Here is an 18,674-nt window from a genome sequence, read left to right as displayed (position 1 = left end):
TTTGTGATTGGCTGAGCGGGTGCATGTTAGGCCTACCTGAGCCCGCCCCCTGTTTACATCCGTGCTACTGGCTGGACTTGGAAGTCATGCGGCACGGCTGCACACCGACGCAGCACACCGACCGGACGAGCAAAAGGCATGACAGTTTAGTGATAAATGTACACGTTTGGGCAGATCGTAATGTCCCATTGTTGGAATCACGATATTATTTCATTTTCAAAACAAATGCACTCACACAATCTGTCAGCTCACTGTGAATGACAAAGTGGCTTGTCGATTACTGTCGAGGAGATTGTATGCAAAGACACACACAGAGTAACATAAATACATTTCTAAGATGTGCTTTTTAGGCAAAGTGATGAACTGACCTTTATTAGGAAATCATCATGCTGAAAAGCAGAGGAGGCATGCCATTGTTTCCAATGTATTACATCACTGCTAGTCATGTATGCTGAAACAGGGCGGGGGTGACGATGACTGACAAGGACACCCCCCCCCCACACACACACACAAAAGACTCTTTTCAATTTGCAGACTTTTTGTGGAAGTGGTCCGAAGTGATTTTTTTTTTCAAGGCGGTCCCCAAATCCCTGGAAGCAAGCGCATCTGCTCACAGTTACAGTGAAGAACACTCGGTCCCCAACGTGTTCATGAGGGCTTGGTACTCCCTCTGGTGGGCAACAAGGGACCGGAACACTTGATATTTTCTTTGGTAAAATCTGCAAAAGAGGTTAGTTAGGTTTTTTCCGATGTTTGATGGTTGAAGTCTTTGCAGTTGGATCAGTTATGGGACACGGATGTCAAAGGGACGATGAATAAGAATTATGACATCAACGTTTCATCTTACCTTTGAAGACTGTGCTCGGGCTCAACTACTTTTCCCACTTTCGCCATTTTCGCCATCGCCTCCTAGAGTTGTGATGAGAATGGAAAAAAAACCCAACAAAACAAAACATGTGGTGCACTTTCAAGGCCAACCATGACCCAGTTGTCGAAAGATTTGGGCTACGCTGCTTTTTAGCACGGCTCAGACACAACAACTGGCTGCTGCACAAATGTTTGAAAAGGGAGGCAGGGGGCCTTGAACAGGTGTGGCCTAGTTCAAACAATAACGTCTTATTTTTAGTGTATCGTCATGAGATCTGATGCCGGGGCATCACAGAAAAGGTTATTCAGCATCTTGAATCTTAAGCGCTCTATGCGGAAATCTTGACTCTCTTCTGTGAAAATAAGTGAAATAATACAGTGTGGTATACCAGGGCGGCCCGGTGTGTGTGTGTGTGTGTCTTTTGCACCTGTATAGTGCCGTGATCGTGCGATGCACACGCCCCAAGAACCGCCGCTCCCACCAAGACAGCCTCGGTCTGTTCAGGCAACACCACCGGCAACCCTGAAAGTGAGCAAATGTGTTACTCAACAGCATTTGGAGTCAATAAATAGGAACATAAAATGAAAGAAAAGAACTTGAAGTGAGGCTATGTCTTGAATATTTGCTGTAGGCTGAAAAAAAATCTCGATGTCGGCTTTTATTTTCGAGGTATTCACACTTGCATCGAAGACGGCAACTTTTGTTTGAATCCTTTGCATTTTGAGCAAGTTGCCCTTTTCCATGATTCGAACAACAATCAATGGCGCATGTGATGGTCTCTCCCGTTTGGACTTTGTACCTGTTGCATTAGCGTGAGTCTGCACAAACAGGCTGTTCTTGCTCAATCCTCCGCATAAGAAGATGGTTTTGATGTCATGGCCGGCTTCTATCATGGCCTCCAATATATGTCGTGTACCGAGCTGAAATCGGAGGAGGATCCAATGAGGGAAGCAAATACAAAAAAAAATAATAATAATAATAATAAAAGCGATGGACTGACCGCCAGGGCTTGTATGGTGGCCAAGTAGAGCAAAGCTAAGTCGTCCAGAGTTTGAGAAAGAGACAGTCCCACGACCTGTAAAATAATTAATGGTGAGAATGCTGCACGTGCCACATACGGAGCAGCAAATTCATTGACAACTTTAATTCAGCAGCTTGGTGATTCAGATCGAACGGCAGAGGGGGGAATCCGATCCACCCGTTGTCGTCATGGGAATTGAAATGTGTACTGGTGGATCACTAGCATTAGCTAATTTCAGCGAGGCAAAAGTGTGTGTGTGGGGGGGGGGTATTATTTATTCTTGATGCTTGATTTGATCCCCCCCCCCCCCCTCAAAGCATGTCACAGCAGGACATCCAAGCGTGTTTTCAAATGTGATATATCATTCATTCATTCATTCATTTTCCGTACCGCTTGATCCTCACGAGGGTCGCGGGGGGTGCTGGAGCCTATCCCAGCTGTCTCCGGGCAGTAGGCGGGGGACACCCTGAATCGGTTGCCAGCCAATCACAGGGCACACAGAGATGAACAACCATCCACACTCACACTCACACCTAGGGACAATTTAGAGTGTTCAATCAGCCTGCCACGCATGTTTTTGGAATGCGGGAGGAAACCGGAGCACCCGGAGAAAACCCACGCAGGCCCGGGGAGAACATGCAAACTCCACACAGGGAGGCTGGAGCTGGAATCGAACCGGGTACCTCTGCACTGTGAAGCCGACATGCTAACCACTGGATGACTGGGCCGCCCTGTGATATATCACAATTTTTTTTATTTACGGTATTTATTTTTTTTACAGCAAGTGTCGCAGTGTCCACAAACATAAAGGTTTAGCCCCGAGAGTTAAGTTTTGACTCACCATGCCCTTCAGGGCGGGGTCAGCCAGCGGCGACCTGTTCCCGTGAAAGTCTGGCCACACATGAAGACTTGAGCCCAGCAAGTCGACAGCCGAAGACGAAGAAGCCATTCGACGTAGGTGGCTGTTCAGGTAGCTGTAGAAATCGTCGGCCGCGCTATGACGAGTGAGAAAAATAAAAAAGGTCCTTAAAAATTCATCTGGGATCATTTTATGGCTGTGTTCCGGGGTTTGGGAAGCTCCAAATGCCAAATGCTCCAACCTCTGCCGCGCCTTTTCCTGGAGCTCCGCGTAAGCGGCGTGACCCTTCACCATGTGGTCGATCTGGAACAGGAGAGACACCGACCCGCGGAAAGGTCACGTGTGGTCAACGTCGCAGGGACAAAAGAGTCATTTTCAAACGGTGTCTAATATGGCGGCTTGCGAGTGGACATTCCATTGGACGACAGTTCAAATATCTTTCGTGCAATGGATAGATTGACTTTTTTTTTTTCTTGGCTCGGGGCAACGTGTAATTTGACACAACTTTACAATCTGTCCTGAAAAGGGGACTTTTATTTTAAACAAGATGACATTGTACGGACTAGCTACAGCCTTGTAAAATAAAATGCTACCAGCGATTAAAAAAAAAAAAAAAAGTGACATTAAAATGCTTGTTATTTTATGTTCAATGTTCTGTAAAGCGCTATGCTACAGCTGCAACTATTGTGAAAGCGCGATATGAATAAAGACGGAAGTGGAAAAATTGCGCTTCATCTGGTCTAATAACCTCTTTTTTTTTGTTTGAGAGAATACATTGCAGCAGAATTTCTCAGTTGGTCTCGACTGTCGATGAATATCTGGGCTTGTGGACGCACCGGCGCATGCAAGGACCATGGCGGCAGAATGCACTGACCAGACGTCCCGTGACACTCTGTCCTCCCTCGTTAAGCCACACGTCGGGGACCATGGCGGACAGGCAGGGACCCCACACCCCCGGCACAAACAGCGGCTGCTCACTGATCTGGTGAGAGTTGAAGCCAATCGCTGTTGACTAAATACAACACTTGACTTAAAAAAAAAAAAAAAACGTGCATTCATGTCGACAAAACACTGGCCATGCAGTGGAAGAAGATTATTTTCGAGTTGCATTTTATCCATCCATCCATTTTCTGAACCGCTTAATCCTCACTAGGGTCGCGGGGGGTGCTGGAGCCTATCCCAGCCGTCTTCGGGCAGTAGGCGGGGGACACCCTGAATCGGTTGCCAGCCAATCGCAGGGCACACAGAGACGAACAACCATCCACGCTCACATTCACACCAAGGGACAATTTAGAGTGTTCAATCAGCCTGCCACGCATGTTTTTTGGAATGTGGGAGGAAACCGGAGCACCCGGAGAAAACCCACGCAGGCCCGGGGAGAACATGCAAACTCCACACACGGAGGTCGGAGCTGGAATCGAACCCGGTACCTCTGCACTGTGAAGCCGACGTGCTAACCACTGGACTACCGGGCCGCCGTTGCATTTTCTCATTTTTGAAATTATACTCGGATAATAAAAAAAAAAACATGGTTTTGTAACCAACATTAACGCAAACTAAAATTGTATCCGATTATTCATGTGATCGATGGAATAAACGATAGAATAATCAATTGCAGAGATATTCGATCGTGAAAGCCAGAGAGCTAACAGCAACTCCTGCAAGCGTGTGTTCAAACGTTTCAGTGCTCTACTTGGGTTCTAAAAATGGCGATGAAGTGCACTGGGGACTGTTTTTGGCTTTCCTTTCGCACGTGCAAGGGCATTGCAATAAATAAGTACATCGTAAAAAATAATAATAATAATAACAAATAAATTAAATATCCCTGATTAAACAAAATGTAATACACGAAAGATAAGAGGGGAACACTCACTGCCATGTGACAAGACGACGTCCCGCAGATCATGGCCATCCGCGTTGTGATTGGCTGGCCCTCGCACGGCAGATGGAAGCCTTTCACGTCTGCTCCGATCACACCTGGAGAAACACGGAAAAAGACACACGGCCCTTCTGTATTAAAAAGGAATTGCTATTCTATTAGCATTGACTGCTGCAAAAAGGTTTTCTGTTCCTAGACACGCCCACTTGGGGTCAAAGAGGTTGCGACAAGAGACGACAATGAGAAAATATGCTCCGCGTGCGGTACCGAGGCCTCCGGCGTGAGCATCGATGAGTGAAGCCCCCACCGCCGTTCCTGGATCTAAACCCAAATCCGCTGCTGCCTCTAGAGTCAGGCCGTCCCCAAGAGGACTCCCAGGTGAACACGTCACGTTGCCTGTGAGACAAACAATGAATAATTCCACAATCGATCAACCTCTTTTCAAATAAAATCATTCCGTTTCATATGATACTTTTTTCTTAAGTGACCTATTTTGGAAAAGTTGTTTTCAGTGAGATCCTCCAGTCCTATTGAATTCCAAAAACTGGCATCCCATCCCACCGGGGGGCAATACGTCCATTTACAAACCAGAGTGCAAAGGGATCTGTCAAACGGTGAAGAAAGTAGCGTGAGCAGCTGCGTGTTTTCCAACAAGCGGAAATAACAAGCTTAATAATATAATTCGGTTCTATCATAAAAAAATATCCTTGTAGAAGATACACATTGTTATTGTGGTGTGACAAACCTGGTCAATGAGCCGGTGGCCTTCCATGAAAGAAAGTCTGGAAGGTCAAAAAAGTGGGCGGCTTTGTTCCAGCAGCTTTCCCTTAGGTTCTGCAGGAGTGGAGAAAAAAAAAAAAAAAATATATATATATATATATATATATATATATATATATACACACACACACACACACACACACACACACACACACGCACACACACACACACACCGTAAAGGGTTCGATTCCAGCTCCTGCCTCCCTGTGTGGAGTTTGCATGTTCTCCCTGGGCCTGCGTGGGTTTTCTCCGGGTGCTCCGGTTTCCTCCCACATTCCAAAAACATGCATGGCAGGCTGATTGGACGCTCTAAATTGTCCCGAGGTGTGAGTGTGAGCGTGGATGGTTGTTCGTTTCTGTGTGCCCTGCGATTGGCTGGCAACCGATTCAGGGTGTCCCCCGCCTACTGCCCGGAGACAGGTGGAATGGGCTCCAGCACCCCCCGCGACCCTAGTGAGGATCAAGCAGCTCGGAAGATGAATACTATATATGTTGTTCAAACCCCCACAAAGCAACTGCAGACATGAAAAAAATGCTCACATAGGGAATGGGAAGGACCCCCCCCCCCTAAAACATCGACTAAATCATGACACCAAGCTCACCTCTCACCTCTTTGAGCCAGAGTAGCTTAGGTGGTTGCATCTCTGGTGACATGACCCCTCCAACCCGACTCAGCACGCTGTGGCCGGTGCTTGTGATACTAGCAGCCTGCTCAGCAGCGCGGTGATCCATCCACATCACCACATTTCTCCGATTGTTTCCTGGATAAGGACGAAAGGCCATCACGGCGGTGGTTAATAGTTTTGAGACGTGATGACGTCCATTCGTCGGGTAACATGTTGAAAGTCATTGGGGCGAAAAGACGACTTTACCGTCCCGATTGACTGCTACGGGCTGAAAGCTTTGGTCCAACACCACAAGGGAACAGGTGGCATCAAAACCGATCCCTCTCACCTGCTTTTTGTTTACTCCTCGTGTCACTTCCTGAAACGCATACAAAAACAAAAAAAAGCCCACACATTTCTACAAAGACTATGTTATTTGGACGGACGATCAAGAGAGTAGAATTTAAATACATAAATACATGTGTCAGGAAGACTATTTATTTTCAACATTGATTGATTTCAAATTATTGATTGAAATTCAAAATCGATTTAATAATTTGGATATTTCCATTATTTCACAAGTTATTTCTTTCATTTTGGGCACTCTTGTTCTCGTCCCCGTGTGCGTGTGCATCGTGAAATAATAGTACGTCATTGTATCTCACGACAGTTTTCCACGGCGATTGTTTATCTAGGGGGCGCCATTTCGCATCTCCTCCTTCGTCTTCCTCGCGGAGCTCGCCCCTACCCTGACAACAGCGCAGCATTTGTCCCAGATCTCAGAGGAAGACTGCACATAATGGTCACTGTGAGGTTCCCAGATGCTGACGGGCTCCTGGGCAGCGGTTTTCAAATGACCTTCCTTGGTCACTAGAGCAGCCCTCACACTGGCAGTGCCCACGTCGACTCCGACATAGAAGACTTCAGCCATGAGGGAGGACAGCGCCTGGTGGCTCAGCAAATAGATTCAAAATCCCAAATATTTGAGCAGAATATGTCGAGAAGACCCATATTATGTATTCCTCCGCGGCGCATGCATGAAACGAGTGCGTCCGGACGAAAGGAAGCATTCGGTACAGCAGCGACAGTCACAGATTAGATGCACGTAATAGTTTGCTGATTTAAATGACAGTTTTTCATCAGACACATTTCTGAACTCACCCAGTGGCCGAAAAGTTTGAAACCTAAGACCTTTTTTGAATCTGCACAGAAAAAAAGTACCGCACTTTGAGCGAGGCACTCACTTGAACAACGGAAAATGAAAAGGGACAAAAAGCAATTCTTGCGTTTCAGGCTTTAAACTTTCCATGAGCCAAGCCGATTCTTGGCAACGCATAAATCAACTTCTAGTTTCTAATAAATGGCAATGTACGTCGTGTAGAATTGCGTTCTTAAATGGTGATACTCTGTCACAATTTGGACTATTTCACTGCGTGGTGTACTCACTTTTTTTTGGCAGGAACATAAACAATGCCAAGGTGTTGGGTTGTTTTGAGGGCAAAGTAAATTTTCATTGGTTTTACAAGTATGACAACTTAACAATGGAGAAAAGTATAATTTCTCCAGTGTTGCAAAAATAGAACAAACTGAGTGGTGTAATCACTTTTCTTGCATGTGACAGTAATGGCTCCGTGTTCGTGTATTTTGAGGGGACAATCGATTTACACTTTGGTATACGCTGTACACTTGACATTGTAACAAATGAAAAACATAAATCACATAATGAACAAAATGCAAAGGGATGTATTCAACTTTTGTTCTCTCGCTGAATCAGAGAAACCTGGGAAAGTGTTTCAGAATATGTCCTCTGGACGCAATCATTGATTTTTTTGGGGGGGGGGGGGCACGTATTTTGCAGACACCATGTGTCTCTTTCCCTTTCAACCCAACCCTTTCTTTACAAACGTACATGCGTCACCAGTTGTTGGAAAATTCACATTTACGGTAACCGTGACTCAAGTACCGAGTCCGTTTGTACATTTATGTTTTGACTTGTGAGTAATGCTTTTTTTGATGACGCTTTAACTCAGTAATGTTTGCTATTTCCTCATCTCCAAGCTGATGTGGGGAAGGTCACAGTTGCAGTTATTTATTGACTGCTGACCACAACCAGACTCACAGCATTAGATGTACCTAATCCATATATATTATTTTAATCAGAATGCTGCTGGGAATGTTCAAGAAGTATATCGGATGGATTTTCATGATTTGGCTTTCTGGAGCCCATCGATGTAATTCAGAGAGTCCTTTTTGTCGTGCGCCCATCGTAAATGGAGGTTATGTTTTTCCTCAGCAAGATACATATTCACATGGAACTGTGTTGACCTACGCGTGTGAAAATGGATTCAAGCCAGCAGTGGAGGGCTGGTGGGCAACGACGACTTGCCACAATGGCAAATGGTCCACTCAACCGCAATGTATCGGTAAGTGTTGGACTCGCAGTATGTCAGAGGTGAGAAAAAGAATGTGCTGATGTTTTTTTTAAAGGGGCAGATGGGCCTACGTTCTAACTTTAAAACAAAATGTGGAAGTAAAATGCGAAAATTAATTCTAATCATATGCATTTCGTGCCTCTATTGTTGTTGTGCAACTTTTTTTTCCTTGGAAAAATGACTTTCTTGTAATATTACAACCTTATTTTTTCCTCTCTAAAAATGTGAATTTGTTGCACACACTACACACATGAGCTTCGTTTACAGATGCATATGAGCAGCATATTTTGCAACTTATTCTTAACCAGACATTTTGGACAATTGAAGGAGTCCCAAAGGTTTGGTTGCAACTTGAGTGTAGTGAGTGTACAGGTAATTAAAGCTAAACAAAACATATGTTATACAGGAGTCATTAAAAACGGCTTAAAAGTTTTATTTAAGATCTAAATGTGCCCCCCCCCCCCATTTTGGTTCCCCAGATGTCAACAATTGCATTCCTCCAACTATTCCCCATGCAAAATACACGTCAAGCCAGACGGGTTGGTATGAGGACGGCTACGTCATAAGGATAACATGTGACCCCGGGTATTCATTCAAAGATTATGACGCTACAACTCAGTGCGTCAATGGCAAATGGCTCTCTGTACCGATCTGCCAGCGTAAGTCGGTGCGATTTTTTTTTCTTAATATGTTTTCATATTCTGTACAGCACCTTTATTGGCCTCGTTTTCACAGGAAGCACCCAGGCATGTGATGACCCCCCTAAAATAACCCACGGCGTAATCATCAATCAGGGCCCTCGCCAGGACGTGTATGCTTCCGATACTGAAATACCGTACGAATGCGAAGATGGCTATGATGTCGAAGGAAAACATAAAAAGTCCATTTATTGCATCGGTGGAGCGTGGTCGGCCGCCCCGCCCTGCGGTGAGTCGAAATGAAGGAGATTCGTCATGTGGGGTTTTTAGGGCAGTAATTGTGCGCATCATTGCTGAAATTGAGAGATTTCTATTGATTGATTGATTGACATTTTCCACAGTCAAACAAATAAAGCCAACTCCTGGCAGTTCGACGTCTACTGGCGGTGAGACGGGGCCTGCAGGTGGAGGTATGGACATGGACAAACGACATTTGTGGTGCCATTCGATTTAAGAAAAGCACACACACATGTATACAGTACACTCACAATTTAGTCAATGAAATGATTTGAAACAGAGGGAAGTTCATTCATTCATTCATCTTCCGTACCGCTTGATCCTCACTAGGGTCGCGGGGGGTGCTGGAGCCCATCCCAGCCGTCTCCGGGCAGTAGGCGGGGGACACCCTGAATCGGTTGCCAGCCAATCGCAGGGCACACAGAAACAACCAACCATTCGCACTCACACTCACACCTAGGGACAATTTAGAGTGTTCGATCAGCCTGCCACACATGTTTTTGGAATGTGGGAGGAAACCGGAGCACCCGGAGAAAACCCACTCAGGCCCGGGGAGAACATGCAAACTCCACACAGGGAGGCCGGAGCTGGAATCGAACCCGGTACCTCTGCACTGTGAAGCCGACGTGCTAACCACTTGGCTACCGGGCCGCAGAGGGAAGTTAATACTGCTTTTTTTCGGCTCCAAAAGAACAATGAAACTCACCTGGACAAAACTGATGGTGCTCCCATCCCATGTATTTTGCGATGCTAAGCTAATTGGCGCAAGCGAACGTGTTTCATGAGCTATCTTGTGTTGATTGCTAGCAAGCGTGCCCAGAATCTAATCGAGACAAAAACAATTCAAATAAAATGCATTACTCACGATGTGTTCATTATATTTCGCAGGATCTTCAACCCACACCGGCTCTACGGATCCACAAGTGACCACAAGTAGCTATTCGTTCGCCCCGCCCCATCATCTCAGATGCTCAACGTTAGATATCTTGAGTGCATTTTATTATTTCAGTTGACCAGTGCGGAACGATTCCCATTGTCGCCGATGGTGAGGTTGTGGAACGGGATCCCATGTTTTTGAAATATCAGTGCGGCAGTTTCTACAAACAAGTGGGTCCGGAGAAAGTGTTGTGCTACACTAACGGCCAGTGGTCCACGCCGCCCACCTGCAAAGGTTCAAATAAATGAATCGATAAAAGCCCCAAGGAACACAACTGACTGTTACGCAGGGCATTTGGGTGAACGTATTTGTTGCTTCTCGTACGCGCAGCTTCCTACTGTTCCGTGGACACCGATCACTACCCGCAGTTGAAATACGACGGAGTGAAATACATCAATGATGGGGAGAGGGTGAGACTGGAATGCGTCAAACTGGACCACTGGCTGACGAGTCATTATTCGGTGGGGCGGTGCAACAATGGAAGAATACAGTTGGGCAAATGTGAGTATGATTTGGAAGTCAAATTGCTGTAAATTCACAAACATGTCCGAAGATTACGGTAACCAACTGCTTTGCGAGAAGAATGCCGTGACCCTGACCAAAACTTGAGGTACTCACCATCTTTTATGATTGTTTCAGGTTGCAATTGGTGGGAACTGAAGTTTGTAAGTCACACTTATGAATACAATGTTCTTTTTTTAAATCTATTTTTCCGATTGATTAAATCTTATGTCTTTGCCATCAGAATTCATGCTAAGAGGTCAAGATCGAAGATGGATCTCGTCACAGCTCCGATGATGATGGTTGGCTTGTGGTCCCAAATCTACTTTTGGAGCTTCACCGAGAGCTTTATGAATTACTTTGTCAACTTGCTTGCCACTCACATGAAAAACAAACAAACCAAAACACACAATGTAATGTTTGATGGACCGTAGTCAATAAAATCTTGAAGCGAAAATAATGATCGTTTTGAGGTGCTTCTTGTGTGATTTGAGAAATCATCCATTACTCATAAAGCCCAAAGCCCGAGTACGAGGCAAGTCGCACTTTCAGGAGAAAGTCCACGTCGATGCTGACGAACCGACACTGAGCCGAAACGCCATGGATGGAAACGCAATCTAGCAAATCGAGTATGTGAGACTCAAAGCTGCAATGGTTTGAATCGCTTCAAAAATGCGGAAGGAGCATAGTGGGGGGCGGGGGGGGGGATCATATTTTTGTGACTGAGAATGCTCAACATACATCAGAGGATTCACAACTCATTTCATTCAACACAATGTATTCGAGAGTGTCACCACTGTTGCAGATTTTGAAGAGGAATGCCAAAGTTTTTTAAAAAATAAAATATTTCGATTTGACGAAAATAGTTCAAAAGCAGCTTGAAAATGTTTTCGAGATCAACGTAAAGTTAGTTTACTTGGTTCAATTCTGCCACCTTGGCGCTTAAAGGGGTACATTATACAATACAAGACATTGTTATTTACACGTTAAGAAAAGGAACGCTATACTGCGGAATATGACACAAAATCATCAAAGTCACAGGTCACGGTACCACCGTACTAGCAATTGGGACTGTTTCGTGAACCAACCAGATTTCAAATGTGTCCTCACAGGACCGGTGAGCTGGCCCTTGATGACCTCAGCATTTTTAGTACATTGGCAACTGTTGCGCTCCCCCCCACCCCCCACCCTCTCACTTCCCTCAAGCGTGTCTGCAGGTCACTCATCGTTGAATTAAGTAGAAGAAACGCTCTTAGGCCAAGGTACCAATGTCATTCGTAGTTGCTGTCCCTGAATGTCTCACCGGTGACTTTGGTTGGCGTTTGAGATATTTTCCACAGAAGAAGTGGAATCCAAACCAAGAAGTGTTCCCAGGTAAGCCTGCTCTCGGGTGTCAAGCATGTGATCGGACCTCACAGGGGCAACGATGTCGGCCGACGGAGGCGCCAGGGCGTATTTCTCTAAAAAGGCCAGCTCGGAGTTCTGGTAGCCTGAATTCGGCTGCGGTTCTTCAGCTCGCATGCCCGCGTGAGCGTCCAATTGGCCCTGCCCGGGTCTAGCCGCCATCTGGACAGGGTCTAAAGTGCCGGGCGCGCAGACGTCCGTAGGTGTCGACTTGGGTTGGGTACTAAAAGTATCGGGGCCCATCTTGTCCTGGGACAGGGTTCCCCCGAGCGTCTGCTCGAGGAAGCGGCTGCTGTGGACGTGGTCCACGTGATACTTGAGCTTGTCTTTTCTCTTGAAGGCGGCGTTGCACTGTTGGCAGTTGAAAGGACGGACGTCCGAGTGGATCACCATGTGCTTGGTCAAGGTCTTCTTGATCCGAAACGTCTGGTGGCATTCTGGACAAGTGAAGGGTTTCTCACCTTTTGCAGGAAAATCAAATAACAAAATCAAAACACTGTCGCGCGTCGTGTGGGGTATCATTTCAGTATCGCGAGGCCAGGGCGAGCGAGCGTCCTCTTTTTTTGGGGGGTGGGATCCAAAATATGGTGAGCCTCATTTACACACAATGATAATTATTAGGTAATACAATTAAGCAATGACCTGAGTGGGTCCTGAAGTGCATTTCCAGACTGGACTTTCCTTTAAATTCTTTCTTGCAAACGTCACATTGATGCGTGGCCGGTTTATACTTCTGCCACACTTTCTCTCCCAAATGAACACTTCGGTAGTGGACTGACAGGTGATCCTGGCGCCGGAAACACTTGCCGCATTCTTCACACTGATGCGCTTTTTCCTCTGAAATAAAAGCAGGCGTGTGAGAAATAGTGACATGCCGCGGTGCCTCGAGACACGAGCGATCCGAGCCATCGCTCGGACGATCCATCGACTGTTATAACCTTATGACCAGCGGTGTAGCAACACATGTAGACAGACAATATCACAATACTCATTGGCTGCTCACTAGTGGCCGATGTTAAACTGCATGACTTTTTTGTCATTTGCGACACACAGCTCTATCTCCAATTTTTTGCTCCGACGTCAAAACAATTAATTGTCTAACAGCTCATCTCTGAAGAAACTCATAAATCGACTCACTGATACGTCAACTCATCTGATTAATTTCCCAAAATGAGCTTTCAAGCTCCATTTTGCAACGTTTTGAGAATCACGAGGAAATATAGTTGGCGTTTGAAGGGGATCGTACCAGAGTGCGTTTTCTGATGTTTGGTTAGGTGATCGTGGCGTATGAAGGTCTTCCCACATTCGTCACACTCGTAGCGCTTGTCATTGCGATGCATTCTCAAGTGGAGCCTGTTAAAAAAAAAAAATACATGGTTGCGAGAAAATCCATCTTCAAAGCCAGAAATGGAACTCGAATCTCCTCTGACCAACCTGTATGAACTCTTGTGGCGGAAACCTTGGCCACAGAGAGCACAGATGTGAGGCTTCTCGCCGCTGTGGATCCGCATGTGCTCCCGCAGCGTTGTTCTGCCAATCGAAAAAAAAAAAAAAATGTCGTGACGGGCAGCATTCCAAAGACAAGACAAGACTGTGTGAAAAAGATCCTTTCCCACCTTTCCCTGACCGATTTCCCACACACAAAGCACATCCACTTTCTTTTCCCTCCGTGCGTGCATTCAATGTGGCGCCTCCTGTTGCCGGTGTCGTTAAAATTTCGGCCACAGATGTCACAAGGAAAAGGTCCTGAAAATGCAAAATGTGTTTGTGGTTTGATGAATTACACTTTTTAAAAAATATGTAACTGTAAAATTCATTCATTCATTCATTCATCTTCCGAGCCGCTTGATCCTCACTAGGGTCGCGGGGGGTGCTGGAGCCTATCCCAGCTGTCTTCGGGCAGTAGGCGGGGGACACCCTGAACCGGTTGCCAGCCAATCGCAGGGCACACAGAAACAAACAACCATTCGCACTCACACTCACACCTAGGGACAATTTAGAGTGTTCAATCAGCCTGCCACGCATGTTTTTGGAATGTGGGAGGAAACCGGAGCACCCGGAGAAAACCCACGCAGGCCCGGGGAGAACATGCAAACTCCACACAGGGAGGCCGGAGCCGGAATCGAACCCGGTACCTCTGCACTGTGAAGCCGACGTGCAAACCACTGGACTACCGGGCCGCCCAAGTGTAAAATTGTTACATTAGAAAAATGTGCGTCTTTTTTTTTTTTTTTTTTACGTCTAACGGGGGTTTATTACGATGCTTCCGTTTAATGTGTATGACAAGTGAGACTGTTAAAATGATACTTAAAATTGCCTGTGTGCTTACATGTGGATTTAGGATCGAGAAAGTGGATTATTTCCGTCTCCAACAACTGAACTGATCTGATGTTAGAGCTTCCACGTTATGTAAAATCCGTCACACAGAGGTCAAAACTCTCATTTCTCAGTTCGTCAGGTTGAACAAGCAATTTCTCCGAATAAAGGGAATCCCAATTGCTCACCCAGGTGGTACTTTTCTTGGTGCTTGAGCCTTGCAAACCTGGACCTGAAGTATTCGTCGCAGAAAGCGCATTTGAATGGCCGCTCTTGGGTGTGCAGGATCATGTGCTCCTGCAAGTGAGTCCTGCGGGTAAAAGACTTCAGACAAATCTGGATGGGCAAGAGAAGAGAAACGGATTCAAGTCATTTGCTTTCATGAAACGCACGAGCTTCTTTCCCGATATAGCGGTGCGTGATCAATTTAGGGTGATTAAAAAAAAATAATAATAATTAATCAATAATAAACCAAATGGAGCAGCTCTCACGGGACATTTCCAGCCTTCACTCTTCTTCTTCCTCTTACTGAGAAACTCTTGGAGGTGTTCTGGGTGGAACCTGGTGGGACAGAGGAGACCAACACTTTCTTGCAGTTGAACAAATGAAATGCTGGCCATGATTGCGCAATCGCGAGGGATTACTGTCAACAGTTTTGAAATCCAGATCAAAAGTTTAGAAAATTGCTCTTGGAAAATGTCAAGAAACTTGGGAGGCAACCTCGTCTCACCTGCGGACGTGCTTGGCCAGGGTTTTTGTGCTAGCGTGGAGTTTGTTACAGAAGGGACACTTGTGCTCTTTCATCTGGAAGGGCGCGTCGCCGGCGTGCTTCTTCTTGTGAACCGTCAAGTTGGACTTGGTGGAGTAGCGCTGCAGGCACACGTCACACTGGAAGGGTTTCTCTTTGGTGTGCACTCTGGTGTGACTCTCGTACTTCCCTGGTCGACACGGGAATCGCCAGTTCGGGGAGTTGGAAAATTACAGTTGTTAGAGCCATAAGGAAAATTTGGTTAAATTATAAATGCAGCCTTTTGAATAATTAGAATTTAATAGATGCAAGGCGTTTGGTTTATATTTGATATTTTATTAGAACAAATTTATTAAGAACATCGAAGTATCTGGGCTCCATTGGTTGTCCTGTTTTTAGTCTGTTAAGAGGCTAGATTTATGTAAACATCATCAGGAAGACAGTAGGGCATGGAGCAACACCTTTTTTTGACCGTACTTCGTGTTTGCTTAATTCGTACATTATGGGAACTGATTTCGTATTTCGTTTAAGTGTATTGTATAAGTTTTATTAATCCATTTGATAAAGCCTTAATTTGTGTTCAAGAAAATAAAGAGATTCGTTTTTTTTTTTTTGGATCAACGATGGCGGCCTCGTGTATTCCTTGTCGTCGCCGTGGAAAGGAAAAGCCCGTCGAAGAAAAGCACGAGTCAAAACCTACATGCCCTGCTGACGTAGCGACAAAAGAATAGTAAGTTGCCGCTACAACAGTCATTAAAATCAATCATTTGGAGAAACTCCATTGACAACGCAGTCTCATATTTGAAGTCAAGTGAATCGCGATAAAAATTGCTTCCGATGCACACCTTCAAAATAAAAGCTTGGCAAGGCATCGCTGTCCATGCAGCATTGTCTAGCTTTTATTTTGAAGTCGAAAGTTGAACGCCACCATTCCCACCTGCTCGATCAAAGGTCTTGTCACATTTGGGGCACTTGAGAATCTTCTTGCTGGCGATGCGGATGATGACAGGATCCAGACCTTCGGGATATACGGGACCTGGGGCCGGTGCCTTACCGCCCTCCTCAATCTTGCCGTCTTCCTCCTCCTCCTCACCCAAAAAATCTTCCACGTGTGATGATCTTGTTTCATCCACCACCAGTTTGGATTCTGCGGCTTCTTCTTCGTTCCATATTTCTTCCACCTGCTCCTTCGGTGAGGGAGTCACTCGTGTTTCTTCGGCGTTGTTCAAGCACTCCATATCGTCTTTCTGAAACTTGGCTGGAGGTTTCCTCCTTCGAGCAGATCTCCGCATGGTGGCCGCCGTATCGCCACGTCTCTGGCTTTTACTTGGAGTTTGTGCCTGACCGTCATTCAGACTCTGGTCCTGTGGTGAGTTTTCATTGCATAACTGTTGATCAAACGATGCTTGGGTGGCTATTAGTGATTTCGTCTCATCCCCACTGACGGTGTTGTTGTTAGGCCCTTCCTCACACACCAGCTTTAACACATCCATCATGTCCAGGAAGCGGGCCGCTTCAGTGACAGCCTGGAGCTCTGTCTCGGCAATCACGCACTCCGACGTGTACAGCAAAGCAAGCAGATGCTGGAAAACGGAGTCCTCCACGTGATCCAGAGTCATGTGGCTCATGGCGGGGTTCTTGGACAGCTCGGCGTGGAAGTAACTGCTCCCGTGGGCCAATACCACTTTATGGGCGCCGTACAGCTTCCCACCCACGGACACGGACACGTCGCAGAACCTCTGCCGAGTCCGATCCTCGTTCAAGAAGTTCAGTAGGTTACGACTGTGATGCGCCATGGTCAAGTGCCGGTTGTGTGGGTCTGCTTGTTGGGGAAATGCAGAGCCGGTTGAGGTGCCAGGTGCTGTTTTGCATGGTTTCGTAGCCCGGCTTTGCCTGTCGTATTTGGCAGGTGAAGCATTGGCTGTTCTTTTCTTCATTGGAGTGCTTGAGGATACCATGAATTAGTCCTGAGGGGCAACAACCTAAGTGCTTGAACACCTGAAACAAACAGAGGAGGACATTGAAGTATGAAAAACGCCGTGCAATATGATGTAGCGCAGTTGTACATCGCCGTAAACTAAAACCACAATAAGAAGCATCTTGTGACATAAATTCTTATTTAATTATTTTAATACAAACTAAATCTCTACAGTATACATAAAGGCTAGCCTTCACTGTTATAGTGCATATGAACAGTTTTGGTGAGATCAATACAAATATTTATTTCCACCATTAATGTGACCCCTAACATGTACAAAAATGGAAAATACATTTTGAAGAAGGGAAGTTACAATGAACAATTTATATGATGTGACTGCACAGATGTGCGCACCCCTTTGTACTACTTTACATTTTACACTCAAACTCATCTGATATGGAAATCAACACACACCTGCCACCATTCAAAGTGGCCCAAATAAAGTTCAGATGATCAAATGGTCTTTTCCTGACTTTTTTCTTCTCCACACTTACACAAGGTTATATGCTAACGCCGACTGACTGTATCATTTTTTATATGAGAGTAGTTACAAGGCATTTTAACTGCCATTCTTGGTTAAATGAAAGAGCTGTGGTTGGTTGTAATTCACTCTCCACCTCAAGGACCCCTAACATGCCACCAGTCAGAGGACACACAGGGCCCCCCTCCAAGGAGATGTTGACAAACGACCTCAACGCGCTTACATGAATTAGCGATAGAAACTGGATTTTTTTTCCCCTCGACAAAAAGCATACCTCAAGTATGTGAGCCGTGTTCACCAACACGTCCAGATTCCAGCCAAATGATCCTGTTGTGGGGAAAATGAGCAGAGCAATAATGATTTTGTGTACATCTGAAACGTTCCTCCTTTCCTTCCTTACGGACTTCGCAATAAACAGGTCGCCCATTGGTGTTTCAAAACTATTATTGTTTTTAAAAATTTCGTAGGTTTTGAATATAATAAACAATCGGACATCTTAAATTAATACTTATATTTATAATACCCAAAATATAAATATACGTGAAAAGCCACATCAACACAAAAAGGCGGATGTGTCGCTGAGGAATGTTAACGTTTCCGGTACTGTGGAATCTTGGGTAACGTAGTCAAAATTCAAATTTTGAAACGTACGAGATCTCTTACTTTATTTAACAATACGTTATAAATATATTGTGATATTGACATAAAACACATTGTGGCATTTAAAAGTATAAAAACGCTCAGTTTTCTCACAAGAGAAAGTTCTGCATCTTGTGTTTATAAGGGTGACGTTTTCCTGTTCAGAGAATGGATGGATGGATGTCCACATCCGCGTTCGGTAATTCACTTTACGACTACTACTCTGAAGGCCGAATTCACAAAAATAGCGCGTGGCTTTCGCGTGGCGCTCAGCAGTAAAAATGGAGCAAG

General features: G+C 45.5%; 3 protein-coding genes across 6 annotated transcripts; 1 reads left to right on the top strand and 2 right to left on the bottom strand.

Annotated features, from left to right (window-relative positions):
* Positions 1-352: 352 nt before the first annotated feature.
* Positions 353-7,721, bottom strand: fggy (FGGY carbohydrate kinase domain containing). 4 transcript variants are annotated; one of them, XM_052087640.1, is made up of 16 exons: positions 7,174-7,705; positions 6,761-6,965; positions 6,280-6,391; positions 6,017-6,168; positions 5,373-5,461; positions 5,116-5,231; positions 4,895-5,023; positions 4,622-4,725; positions 3,623-3,730; positions 2,990-3,051; positions 2,731-2,884; positions 1,869-1,943; positions 1,668-1,788; positions 1,296-1,390; positions 848-909; positions 353-719 (listed from the first exon to the last, which is right to left on the bottom strand). In XM_052087640.1, exons 2-16 carry the CDS (start codon positions 6,941-6,943, stop codon positions 617-619), a joined length of 1,665 nt encoding a protein of 554 aa, XP_051943600.1. In that variant the 5' UTR covers positions 6,944-6,965; positions 7,174-7,705; the 3' UTR covers positions 353-616. The 4 variants fall into 4 exon arrangements, with proteins under 4 accessions (XP_051943600.1, XP_051943599.1, XP_051943602.1 ...); XM_052087639.1 differs by having other exon boundaries at positions 6,761-6,958; XM_052087642.1 differs by lacking the exon at positions 6,761-6,965.
* Positions 7,722-7,959: 238 nt separating this feature from the next.
* On the top strand, positions 7,960-10,849 carry LOC127617009 (complement factor H-like). The gene is made up of 7 exons (XM_052088873.1): positions 7,960-8,435; positions 8,924-9,103; positions 9,180-9,371; positions 9,484-9,552; positions 10,268-10,312; positions 10,389-10,550; positions 10,647-10,849. The coding sequence occupies exons 1-7, from the start codon at positions 8,174-8,176 to the stop codon at positions 10,847-10,849; spliced, it is 1,113 nt and encodes a 370-aa protein (XP_051944833.1). The 5' UTR covers positions 7,960-8,173.
* Positions 10,850-11,507: 658 nt separating this feature from the next.
* zbtb41 (zinc finger and BTB domain containing 41) lies at positions 11,508-18,350 on the bottom strand. Its single transcript, XM_052087622.1, has 10 exons — positions 18,019-18,350; positions 16,223-17,283; positions 15,268-15,475; positions 15,029-15,098; positions 14,726-14,873; positions 13,838-13,967; positions 13,656-13,751; positions 13,468-13,574; positions 12,864-13,058; positions 11,508-12,682 (listed from the first exon to the last, which is right to left on the bottom strand). The coding sequence occupies exons 2-10, from the start codon at positions 17,241-17,243 to the stop codon at positions 12,117-12,119; spliced, it is 2,541 nt and encodes an 846-aa protein (XP_051943582.1). The 5' UTR covers positions 17,244-17,283; positions 18,019-18,350; the 3' UTR covers positions 11,508-12,116.
* Between the last annotated feature and the right edge of the window lie 324 nt (positions 18,351-18,674).

The sequence above is a fragment of the Hippocampus zosterae genome, chromosome 15 (genome assembly GCF_025434085.1).
Source record: "Hippocampus zosterae strain Florida chromosome 15, ASM2543408v3, whole genome shotgun sequence".
Classification (NCBI taxonomy): domain Eukaryota; kingdom Metazoa; phylum Chordata; class Actinopteri; order Syngnathiformes; family Syngnathidae; genus Hippocampus; species Hippocampus zosterae.
This window is presented reverse-complemented; position numbering and strand designations above follow the sequence as displayed.